A 13,200-nucleotide genomic window follows, 5' to 3' on the forward strand; every position below is an offset into this window, starting at 1 on the left:
TAACTGTGGTTCTTATTTGATAACAGTTTTGTTATATATTTTGATATGTTAAGGTTAAAACCCTTCTTTCTATTTCAGACAGAAAAGAGATGATCAGAGATGTCATTCTGTAAATATGTTTCTCTTATTGGTTAATGAATAAGCACTGTTGGCCAATAGGAAAGCAAGATAGGTGGAACTAGGAGATAAAGAAGTTTTGGAACAAAGAAGAAGACATGCAACATGGAGGACAGAAAGAGCAGAACGCCAGGCACTCTCTCCAAGCCTTCACCTAGTAGCTGATGGAAGTAGAAGCAGATATCGACAAGTAAACACTGAGCTGAATTCCTGGAATGCAGCTGCAGACAGGAAGGAGTGATGAGCAGAGCAAAGGGGTCAAGACCAAGCTCGAGAAACCTACAGAAACTGCTGACCTGAACAAAGGGACCTGAACATGGACTCCAGCCAGACAGCTGGGAAACCAGGAGGACGAGGAAGTCTATGGGGCCTCTAGAAATTGATCAGTATTTATCCCCAGCACATGAATGGATTTTGGGAGCCCATTCGACATAGAGGAATACTCTCTCAGCCTAGACACACAGGGGAGGGCCTGGGCCTGCTCCAAATGATGAGGACCCATGGAAGGCCTCACCCTCCCTAGGGAGCAGAAAGGGGGATGGGGGTTGGTGGGGGAAACAGGGGAGGACAGGAGAGTGTGGGAATTGGGATCGACATGTAAAACAAGCTTGTTTCAAATTTAAATAAAAACATTAATAAAAACTAATTTGAAAGGAAGAATTACCCCCCCCACAGAACTCCCTGGGTTGGCCCCTGATCCTGCTGTGTCCAGTCCCCGTCGAGAGCACCCTTGGAGCTCTGATACACCCCAACCCATCCCCACCGCGAGCCTGACCCCCCCCTACCCTGTGCCCTACCCTGTCCACGGTCATGCCGCTCTGGTTGAGCAATGGGACAGAGGGTGGAGCCAACAATCCACCCTACTTCGGAGACTTCTTGGAGCAACTCTGAACAAAGGAGACCTGCCTATCCATGCGGGACCACCCGTAATTTCCACCTGCTTGGTCTCTGACTCCCACCTCCAGTCCTCTGCTGGAGTACCAGGCCGCTCCCAGAGATCCGCCAATCTCTGCGGGACCACTGTGAGTTCCTGATGGCATCTTCTACTAGATCCTCATCCTAAACCCCATCCCAGGGACCCTGTATGCGGAGAGACCTCCTATAGAGCTTGAACCACACAGAGCTACAGATATTGAATCTCTGACCCACATAAGCCCATCGGGGAAGTACCATAGAGAGAAGGGGAGTCCCCACCAACACCTACTGGAAGAAGCTATGGGAAGAAGGCAATACGAGAAAACACCTAACAACAGAAAGACAAGCATGAAACCATCAGAATCTAGGGAATCTACACCAACTAGAACAAAACACAACAACAAACCAGAGGAAGCAGGAGAGAACGATTAAAAATTACCATCATAAAAATGATAAAGGCCCCCAAAGAAGATGTGAGAAAATCGCTTCAAGAAAAGGAGGAAAAAACAAACAAAAAAGTGAAAGAAATGAACAAATTCCTTAAGGAAAGTACAGAAAGCCAAGAAAAAACAATTAAGCAGGTGAAGGAAACTGTTGAAGACTTGAAAACTGAACTGGAGAAAATAAAGGCAACACAAACCGAAGGAATGCTGGAAATAGATAAACTGGGCAAAAAAATCGGGAACTACAGAAACAAGTATAACCAACAGAATTCAAGAGATGGAAGAGAGAATCTCAGGCGCAGATGATAAACTAGAAGAGATAGATTCATCAACCAAAGAAAATCATAAATCCAACAAATCCTTAACACAAAACATCCAGGAAATGTGGGACACCATGAAAAGGCCAAACCTAAGACTAATAAACATAGAGGAAGGTGAGGAAGCCCAGCTCAAAGGTGCCGAAAACATATTCAACAAAATCATCGAGGAAAACTTTCCAAATATGAAGAAGGACATGCCCATGAAAGTACAAGAAGCATACCGAACCTCAAATAGGCTGGACCAAAGAAAAAAGACCCCTCGACATATAATAATCAAAACACCTAGCATACACAATAAAGAAAGAATATTAAGAGCAGTGAAGGAAAATGGACAGGTAACATATAAAGGCAGACCTATCAAAATTACACTAGACTTCTCCATGGAAACCCTGAAGGCCAGAAGGTCCTGGATAGATGTTCTAAAAGTATTAAGAGAACACAGATGCCAGCCTAGGCTACTATATCAAGCAAAACTCTCAATCACTACAGATGGAAAAACAAGATATTTAATGACAAAACCAGACTTTACCAATACGTATCTAGAAATATGACCTTACAGAAATTATTGGAAGGAAAACTCCAACCCAAGGAAGGTAACTACGCCCACAAAAATGTAGGCAACAGATAATCCAACTACACCAGAAAACAAGGGTGAAGCAGAACTAATATATTCACAATACCACTGCCAAGAACAAACCTAAATCAAACAAGCATCAACAATTAATCGTCCTTACTCACCCTCAACATTAATGGTCTTAACTCACCTATAAAAAGACACAGGCTAACAGAATGGATACAAAGACAGAATCCATCCCACTGCTGCATACAAGAAACACATCTAAGCTACAAAGATAGTCATTACCTCAGGGTAAAGGGTTGGGAAAAGATTTTCAAATCAAATGGAAATAAGAAGCAAGCAGGCATAGCTATCCTAATATCTAACAAGTTAGACTTCAAGCCAAAATTAGTCAAAAGAGATGAAGACGGTCATTTCATATTCATCGCAGGAGAAATCCATCACCAAAAAGTCTCAGTTCTAAACATCTATGCCCCCAATACAAAGTCACCCACAATCGTAAAAGAAATACTACTAAAACTCAAAGCTCATATAAAACCTCACACACTTATACTGGGAGACTTCAATACACCACTCTCAACACTAGACAGGACCACAAATCAGAAACTCAACAAAGAAACAAAAGAGCTAACAAGAAGTTATGTCTCAACTGGGGTTAACAGACATCTATAGAACATTCCATCAAAAGACAAAAGAATATACCTTCTTCTCTGCTCCACATGGAACCTTCTCTAAAATCGACCACATACTAGGTGACATAACAAACCTCAACAGATACAAGAGAATAGGAACAGTCCCCTGTATCTTATCGGACCACCATGCTTTAAAATTGGAATTCAACAACAACACAAATAGCAGAAAACCTGCAAACTCATGGAAACTGAACAATGTGCAATTGCACCACACCTGCGTCAAAGAAAAAATAAAGAAAGAAATTAAGGACTTTGTAATATTTAACGAGAATGAGGACACAACATACCTGAACTTATGGGACACGTTGAAAGCAGTGCTACGAGGGAAGTTCATTGCACTAAGTGCCTATATGAAGAAAACAGAGGACAGTCACATAAGAGAATTAACAGCGCAACTAAAAGCCTTAGAACAGAGAGAAGCGAATTCACCCCTTAGGAGTAGACGCCAGGAAATAATCAACTTGAGGGCTGAAATCAACAAAATAGAAACCAGGAAAACAATACAAAAAAAAAAAAAAAAAAAAAAAAATCAATGCAAAGAAGAGTTTTTTTTTTTTTGAGAAAATCAACAAGATGTGGCACATCTACACAATGGAATACTACTCTGCAGAAAAAAATAATGGTATCTTGAAATTCGCAGGCAAGTGGATGGCACTTGAAGAAACCATCCTGAATGAGGTAACCCAGTCACAAAAAGAGGAACATAGTATGTACTCACTCATATATGGATTTTAGACCAAGATCAAAGGATCACCAGCATATAAATCACACCACCAGAGGAACTAGGATACAAGGTGTATTCTAAGAGATTCATATAAAGTCCCTCACAGAACTGGTAAGGGACAAGTTCCCCAGAGCTCAGGGGATGTGGGGGGAGCAGTAAATGGAGAGAGAAGTAGGAGAAAACGAGGGGGAGGAAAGGAAAACATGTGCGACCAGGAATATTGAGCCTGGTTAGGAATAGACCACAGGAGAGAGAGAGGAGAGAGAGAGAGAGAGAGAGAGAGAGAGAGAGAGAGAGAGAGAGAGAGAGAGAGAACGTGAAAGAGGGAGCCAATATTGGTTTGAAGATAAATTTAACACAAAGAAAGGTCTAGGGAACTACAAGACTGCTGCCAAATAACAATTTGAGCTTCCGGGGAAAGGCTACCATAAATGTCCTTCCCGGAGAGTGAGATCAATAACTAACTTATCCATGGAGCCCTCAACTAATGCCGGTTGTAAACAGGAGCAAACACCCATACATAAATAGTGAGTCGAAGTAGAACTCAGATGCAGATATAGAGGACAAGACCAGGCGGCAGAAACACATACAGACAGCTTACCTGAACAAGGAGGGGCTAACGGGCCACCAGACTGATAGCTGGGAAGCCAGCTTGGGACTGACTCAGGCCCCCCTGAATATGGGTCTCAGCCAGAAGGACTGAGCAGTCTAAGGGCCCTCAGACAGTGGAGCCAGGATGTATCCCTGGTGCACAAAAGGACCTCACGAATACAGCCCCCATGGAGGGATAACTGCCTTAATCTAGAGACAGGAGAGAAGCCCTACTCCCTACTTCACATGACCTGTCAGATCTACATGACCCCAACTGGATGGCATTCCCTACATATGAAATTGGGGTGGGGGGATGGGAGGGGAGGGTGGTTAGAGTGCATGTAAGAGGGCAGAGAGAGTAAAAGGGAGGGAAGGAGAGAGGGAGGAAGGGAGGGAGGGAGGGATGGAGGGAGGGGGAACTGGGATCGACATGTAAAATAATAAATTAAATTAAAAAAAATTCTTTGACTCCAAACTTTAAGTTCAACGACAAGTTACTGGGGAAAAGGATTTCTATTTTTGTTTCCACAGAAAATGAAAAGCTGTGGATTCCTTCCAGACTAATGTGGTTTGATCAATCCAGACCCCCTGAAACAGAGTACCAGGTGATCCTACATTCAAAATAGCTGGACAAAGCAGCCTTACAGACTTACAGCCAGGATTTCTGAATCTTCTTCGAATCCCCCATGACAGCGCCCCTTACCAGCAGGAAGTAGTTTGGAAAGAATGACGCCCAAATTCCCAAATATTGTCTATAAATGTTTGTTTTCATTTAAATGGACTTGGTTATATAAAATTAATAAAAAAAAATAAGAAGAAAGGAAGAAGTCAAACTGTCCCTATTTGCAGATGATATGAAAGTTTTCATAAGTGACAGAAATCCTTACCAGGATACTCCTACAGCTGATAAACAACTTCAGTAAACAAGATTAACTCAAAAGAATCAGTAGCTCTACTATATTCAGACGACAAAGGGGCTGAGAAAGAAATCAGAGAAACATCACCCACAAACAATATATCTTGGGGAACGCTAACCAAACTAGTGAAATGCCTATATGTTAAGAACTTTGCATCCTTAAAGAAAAAGGAAAGATTCCCCCATGGTAATCTTGCCAAAAGCCATGTACAGATTCAAGGCAATCCCTATCAAAATCCCAGTACAATTCTTCACTGACCTTGTAAGACTAATACTCAACTTTACATGGAAAAAAAAAAAAAAAGACACAGGATAGCCAAACAACCCTGTACAATAAAAGAACTTCAGGCGGAATCACCACCCCTGACTTCAAGCTCTACTATAGAGCTACAGTCCTGAAAACAGCTTGGTATTGGCACAAAAAATAGACAGGAAGATCAATGGAATCAAATTGAAAACCCTGATATTAGCCCACACACTTATGAACACATGATTTTTGACAAAGCAGCTAAAATTTTACAATGGAAAAAAGAAAGCATCTTCAATAAATGGTCCTGGTACAACTGGAAGACTGGAGAGAAACTGAACTCCAAATGGATCAAAGACCTCAACATAAATCCAGCCACACTGAACCTCTGAGAAGAGAAAGTGGGAGGTATCCTCGAACAAATTGGTACAGGAGACTGCTTATTGAACATAACTCTAGTAGCACAGACACTGAGATCGACAATTAATAAATGGGACCTCTTCAAACTGAGAAGCTTCTGTAAGGCAAATAACACAGTCAACAAGACCAAAGGCAGCCCACAGACTGGGAAAAGATCTTCACCAACCCCACATCTGACAGAGGGCTGATCTCCAAAATATACAAAGAACTCAAGAAACTAGTCACCAAAACACCAAATAACCCCATTAAAAAATGGGGTACAAAATGGAATAGAGAATTATCAATACAGGAATCAAAAATGACTGACAGACACTTAAGAAAGTACTCAACATCCTTAGCCATCAGGGAAATGCAAATTAAAACAACTCTAAGGTACCATCTTACTCCTGTCAGAATTGCTAAAATCAAAAACATCAATGACAGTTAATACTGGAGAGGATGTGGAGAAAAAGGAACACTCCTCCACTGCTGGTGGGAGTACAAACTCGTACAGCCACTTTGGAAATCAATAAGACAGTTTATCAGGAAAATGGAAACCAGTCTACCACAAAATCCAGCAATTCTACCCTTAGGTATATACCCAAAAGGTACACATTCATGCAACAAATACATCTGTTCAACTATGTTCATAGCAGCATCATTTGTAATAGCCAGAAACTGAAAGCAACCTAGATGTCCCTCAACTGAAGAATGGATAAAGAAAATGGGGTACATTTACACAATGGAGTACTACTCAACTGAAAAAAAAAATGGAATCTTGAAATTTGCAGACAAATGGGTGGAACTAGAAAAATACATCCTATGTGAGGTAACCCAGTCACAAAAAAAAAAAAAAAAAAAAAAAAAAAAAGAACATGGTATGTACTCACTGTACTCACTCATATATGGATTTTGGACATAAAGCAAAGGATCACCAGCCTACAATCCACACTACCAGAGAAGCAAGGAAACAAGGAGGACCCTAAGAGAGATATACATAGTCCATAGTCCCTCACAGAAGAGGAAAGGGCAAAATCTTCTGAGCTAATTGGGAGAAGCGGAGGGGCGGGGGAAGAAGTGAGGAGAAAGAGAGGGAGAGAAGAAGAGAGAGAACATGAGTGAGGGAGCAGGAAAATTGAGTCAGGGGAAAATAAAAGAAAGAAAGAAAGAAAGAAGGAAGGAAGGAAGGAAGGAAGGAAGGAAGGAAGGGAAGGAAGGAAGGAAGGAAGACAGACAGAAAGACTGACAGAAAGAAAGACAGAAAGAAAGACAGAAAAAAGATACCATAATAGAGGGGCCAGTATAGATAAAGAGAAATGTGGTACTAGGTAACTGTCCAGAGCCCTACAAGAATTAACTCCAACTAGCAATCTAAGCAATAGTGTTGAGGCTACCTTAAATGCCCTTCCCCAATAATAAGAGTGATGACTACCTTATATGTTATCCTAGTAGCTAATGGATACAGAAGCAGACATCCACAGCTAATCACTGAGCCAAACTCCTGGAATCCAGTTGCAGAGAGGGAGAAGTGATGAGCAAAGGGGTCAAGATGAAGCTGGAGAAACCCACAGAAGCAGCTGCCCTGAACAAGGGGGAGCTCATAGACTCCAGACTGATGGCTGGGAAACCATCATAGAACCAACCCAGACCCCTTGAACTTGGGTGTCAGTTAGGAGGACTGGGCAGTCTAAGAGGGGCCTCTGGTAGTGGATCAGTATTTATCACTAGTATATGAATGGACTTTGGGAGCCCATTCTACATAGAGGGATACTCCCTCAGCCTAGACACATGGTAGAGGGCCTAGACCCTACTCCTAATGATGTGACAAACTTTGAAAATCCCCCATGGAAGGCCTCACCCTCACTGGGGAGCAGAAAGGGGATGAGATATGGGGTCAGTGGGAGTCAGGGGAGGGAGAGGGAATTGGGATTGACATGTAAAACAAGATTATAATATAAATAAAAATTGTAGAAAAAAAATGGTATCTTGAAATTTGCAGGCAAAGGACAGAACTAGAAAAAGTCATCCTGAATAAGATAATACCGACCAAGAAAGACAAATATAATATGTACTCACTCACAAGTGGATATCAGACATAAACCAAAGGACAACCAGCCTACAGGCCACAACCCCAGAAAACCTAGGTAACAAAAAGGACCCTAAGAGAGACAAAATGGATCTGCCTAGGATGGGGAAAAAGAAAGATCACCTGAGTAAACTGGGAACATGTAGGCGCAGGGAGTGAAAAGAGAGAGGGGAGTGGGGGAAAATGTATAACTCAATAATAAAAAAAAAAATGGCAAAAAAAAAGTCTAAACTAGTCATTCTCAACTAAGTCCACTTTGTCAGGGAACATTTGAAGATGTCTGTGAATATTTTATGTTTTTCAGTGTCATAAACTGGGGATATGAAAAAGACAATTATTGTCACCTGCATCTGGTAAACCCAAGACAACAAACATACAGAACACAAATTGTCATCCAGGTCAAACTACCAATAGTACCAAAATTGAGAACATCTTGTTCTAAACTTTTCCAAATACAAGAGCATATTGCCTTTATTGATATTATTAATATATACTTTACAAAGTCATGTCTATCCAATCCAGTCATGTCTTAGATAAGGTTTCTCTTAATGTGACTATAACCATAGCCATAACCAAAAGTAACTTGGGAAGGAAAGATTTACTTCAGTTCATAATACATAAGGCATCACTGTCACAGAAATAGGAATTCAGAACAGTAATTTGGAGAAAGGAATTGGAGCAGATGCAGCAGAAGTTACTTACTGACCACTAGCTCATAATGCTTTCTTACCACACCCAGGACCAGCAGCCCAGCAGCAGCACTGACCACAATAAGTTGGGCCCTCCCACCACATCAATCATCAATCAAGAAAATGCACCAAAGGCTTGCCCTCAGTCCAGTCCAATCTGGTGGGGGCATTTTCTCAATTGAGGTAAGTTCTTCTAAAAGGACTCTTAACTTGTGTCAAGTCAAAATAAAAGTAGCCAGCAAAAGTCAGCTCTATCTTTCCCAATAATCTCAATCTGTGCTATCTTAACAGCATCTCACCCACTGAACTGTTTAACCAGCTCTCCTTTGACCATTACATGGATACCATGGCATGCAATCAAACCCACCAACACACACCCATTCACATATCATACATAAACATACAATAATAAAATTTTGTTAATGCACATATTTATAAATAAGAATTTCTAATCAAACCCCTCCTTCTCTATTGCTATGCTATCACTTTACATAAGTAGATTACTCAAATCTACTGCTTTCTTCACATGGCATTTTCCCTGGGTTTTTAAAACCAAATTTCTCTCTTCTGAAAAAGATAACAGTCAGGGTTGGGGATTTAGCTCAATGGTAGAGTGCCTGCCCAGGTTCAGTCCTGAACTCCAGAAAAAGAAAAGAAAAAAAGGTAACAGTGATTGGATTAAATCCCACCTAATTCAGTCTGACCTCATCTTAAACCGAATTACAACTATAAACATTCTATTTCCAACTGGTTTATAATTGAGTTCTGAAAATTAAGAAATGTCTACATATTTTGGAAATTATACATTCACCCCACAAAACTGTAGGACCCCAAGGCACCTTGAGCTAGCCTGAAGCTGTTGGCATGAACTCCTTGCCCCAAGGCTGTTGTTGGTACTCTTCCTGTTTTGATAACACACCTCATGACAACACACCCCTTGATAACACACAACTTGTGACAACACATACCTCATGACAACACATACCTTGTAGAGAGGAGCTAAGCCTAAAATTCCTGTAATTTTTCCACTGTGCTATCAGTCGGTATTTAAGCCCGTTCTTGCCCCTCAATAAACGGCATTCGGCATTTGGCGTTCCGACATTGCCATTGAACGAATGACCCGCTGCCTTGTCTTTATTTCAATCTCTAGGCCTTCGCCCGATTCGTGAAAGAGATGGTAGTGTGGGCACTACACAAAACCCCTACAATCACTTTCCACACAGGAACCATAACGAGGGAACACACGCCTTGTCTCTGTTTCTCATTAACCTCTTCCTTCCTCTCCAACTTCATCTCTTGGCAAAGTCTTCTTGTACACCAGCTATACTGACCTCTATGTACTTCAAACAGGCCAACCTCATCCCTGCTTCAGGCTTCTGTCTAGACATTTTTGTATCTCCTTTTCACCATTCAAGTCAAATCAGAAGTGCCACTTCCTCACAAGAGTCTATCTGCTTAAGTAGGAGACCACTTATCAAAAGCAGAACATCAAACATCCCAGTGGCATTCTCTTTCACATAAATCCAATTTCTTTGCAGCATTTAGAAATGACATCAATTATTCAATTATTCCCCTAAGTTTTCTTCTACTTCTTTTCTGGTCCATTCAAAATTTAATCAATTTGGAATCCATCTCTATATGCTCAATATGCTTGAAAAACAGATATCCCTCAGATGATTCCAATATAAAGTCTACCAACACAAAGAGTTCTGACCTCTGGAGCATCTAGAGAGAGGCTCAGACAAGTGGATCACAAATTCAAGGTCAGGGTTCTGAAAAGATGGCTCAGCAATTAAGAGAAAACTAGCTGCTCTTCAGGAGGACTCAAGTTTGATTCCCAGACATGGAAGCTAACAATTATCTGTAGCTCAATTCCAAAGTATTCAATACCCCCTCCTGTCCTCTGAAGACACTGCACCCATGTAGTACACAGACACACAGGCAGGCAAAACAGTCATAAACATAAAATAAAAATAAAGGGTTTTTTGTTTGTTTTAGGTCAGCTAAGCTACATAGTTTTAGCCCAAAACAGATCTGACCTTTTTAAAAAGCTCAGATCCTTCTTTGAGACATATGCAACATTCTATAAACCAACTCTCTCTCCCATAATAGTCCCAAACCCCTGCAGCTGATTCCACCTCACCTTGTCCTCTGACCACACCAAAAAGCACTAACGGACCATCTAAGGATTGAACACACTCTCCCTACTGCTTAATGAAATCCTATGACTGCTTTATTACTACTATGTATTTGGCAATTTTTCAAAACTCTATAATTATTATTATTTATTATCATTGTGTTGGTGCTTTGTGTATGTTTGTGAAAGAACCAGGCCTCAGCAGAACTGCAGCCATAGCACCACAACCTGAACAGGATACAGTGCCCCCCCACTGACTGCCCTGACCTTAGCCCTACTTTACAGAAAGAACCATAAACACCTCCCATCACAGAGAGAGGTCAATCATAAATGGACAAGCAACTCCAGATGTTCTTCAGCTAAGACTAAAATATTACAGGGCTTGAGCTAATCTCAAGTCTGTAACTATACAGTTTTGGAATCTCCCAAAACCCAATCCCCCAACCACAATAAAAGCCCTCTCCCTGTTCTGATCCAGGTCTGATCCCTGTTCTGCTACTGTTTCAGATGGGTGGAGAGGCCCAAGCTAACTAACTCGTGATGAAGACTGCTTTTGCATCACATTTGGTATCTTTGACAGTCTTTATGGGTCAGGAGACTTTGGGCACAACATTTGTGTATGTATCATATCTAGACTAGTTACTGATGGTTGAGAACCGACCTCCAGCTCAGTTCTGAGATTCTAACCACTGGTCCTCTAGAAGAGCAGCCAGTGCTCTTAACAACTGAACCAACTCTCTCCAACCCCTTGTTGTTAATTATCCATTTGTATAATCTCCCAAGCCAGAAATGAGAAACAAAAGACAAAAATTCATTTATTCGCTAGCTTACCAACACCAATGCCTGACACACATTAAATATGAAGTGCTAACTTAATGAGCAATATATGTTAGTTCTAGAACATTATTTTCTTTAAAATTTGGAGAGACGAAAAATTGTTGTCCCTGCTTTTTCATTTTGTTCAAATTTGGGGAAGTCGTTAGCGGCTCTGCCCTTGACCTAAAGAAACTTACCAGATTCCTAAGCAAAATAACAGTCCCAACACTTGAACAAAGGAAGAGAGGAGCCCTTTGTGAGGTGAAGGTGCAAGCCTAACCGCCAACGTTGAAGGACGACGGTTTCCCCATACTGTGAGATGGTATAAACTGGATGTCTCCAACCGACCAGACAACAATTTTGAGGAAACTAAGAGAAGCTCCCGACAGGAAGATGAAGCGTGAAAAAAGCAAGAGAGCTCAGTAGGGACTGTAACTTCAACTTCATCCCACACTGCTCCTACCTCAATATGCTCTGTGAGTGCTGGCGCCCATCCCCACCCCTCGAGAGTCCCACGCAACTGAATTCCCCCGGCCAGGACTCACCTCGCGGGGCCGCTTCGCCCAAGGGCCGTCTCCCAGACCCGCTCCACCAGCGTCAGATCTCAGAACTCCACATTTGAGTCCGACCGCAAGGATACCCAATTCATTGCACCACCACCCAACCTCGGGCTTCCGTAGGCCACTGACCCCATAACCCCGGATGTTGATATGCTGTGTGCCCCGGAAGCGGTGGCCCCGAGGCCCTTGTGGGGCCTAAAGCGGTGTTGCCCATCTCTCCGGAAGGAGACGTGGCGGCGGTTGAGTCTCCTACACTGAGGACGCTTTGTACTCCTGCCGCCGCCTCCTTCTCCTTCTCCTCCGCCTGTTCTCTAAGAGTAGAGGAGGTTGTGAAAGCGGCTGGAGGACGTAGCGACTGATGGAGGAAGGAGGCGGCGGCGTGCGGAGCCTGGTCCCCAGAGGGCCGCTGTTACTGGTCCTGTGCGGTCTACTGGAGGCGTCCGGCGGCGGCCGAGCACTGCCCCAGCTCAGCGATGACATCCCCTTCCGCGTCAACTGGCCCGGCACCGAATTCTCTCTGGTCAGTGCCCTCGCTAGCCGCAGCAACGAAGAATTCAAGCCAAGCCCTCAGTTTTCCTAGCTTTCCCTTCCAGAACCTTTTTTCACCCAACCATTTATCCTTTGCAAGCAGAAGTGTCTTCGTTCGTTCATTCATTGATTCATTCTGCACACTATGTGGATGTGCCATTCTTAGTAAAATCTAGGAAATCCAATGATCACTTTCTCTCCCTCCTTTAAATTCCTTTGCTCGAGACCTGGCTTCCCAAAAGTCCCACTCTGTTGAGAAAGACTTAGAATTACGATCACACCACCCTATGCACACTACCGTCCAGCACACACGAGCCCTATCGCTATTCATTCTTCCTCTCCAACCCATACTTAGAAATAATTGATACAGACGTTTGGCTTCTGGAAATCTTTTCCAAGTCATTTGAAGGGGCTGTTTGTCTTGGAAGACGTGTGCTCTTAAC

The 13,200-nt window shown here is 42.4% G+C and overlaps 2 protein-coding genes across 2 annotated transcripts in view; one reads left to right on the forward strand and one right to left on the reverse strand.

The window, feature by feature from the left end:
- Asb3 (ankyrin repeat and SOCS box containing 3) overlaps positions 1-12,332 on the reverse strand; it is a 198,676-nt gene extending 186,344 nt beyond the window's left edge. The window contains exon 1 of the mRNA XM_051178751.1: positions 12,215-12,332. The gene's annotated coding sequence lies outside the window, so the exon portion shown is untranslated. The remainder of the gene's footprint in view (positions 1-12,214) is intronic.
- A 154-nt stretch (positions 12,333-12,486) lies between these two features.
- The window catches only part of Erlec1 (endoplasmic reticulum lectin 1), a 28,076-nt gene continuing 27,362 nt past the window's right edge, over positions 12,487-13,200 (forward strand). The window contains exon 1 of the mRNA XM_051178753.1: positions 12,487-12,749. Coding sequence (XP_051034710.1) covers positions 12,588-12,749 — 162 coding nt within the window. The 5' untranslated portion in view covers positions 12,487-12,587. The remainder of the gene's footprint in view (positions 12,750-13,200) is intronic.

Source organism: Phodopus roborovskii, unplaced genomic scaffold (assembly GCF_943737965.1).
Source record: "Phodopus roborovskii unplaced genomic scaffold, PHOROB, whole genome shotgun sequence".
NCBI classification, from domain to species: Eukaryota; Metazoa; Chordata; class Mammalia; order Rodentia; family Cricetidae; genus Phodopus; species Phodopus roborovskii.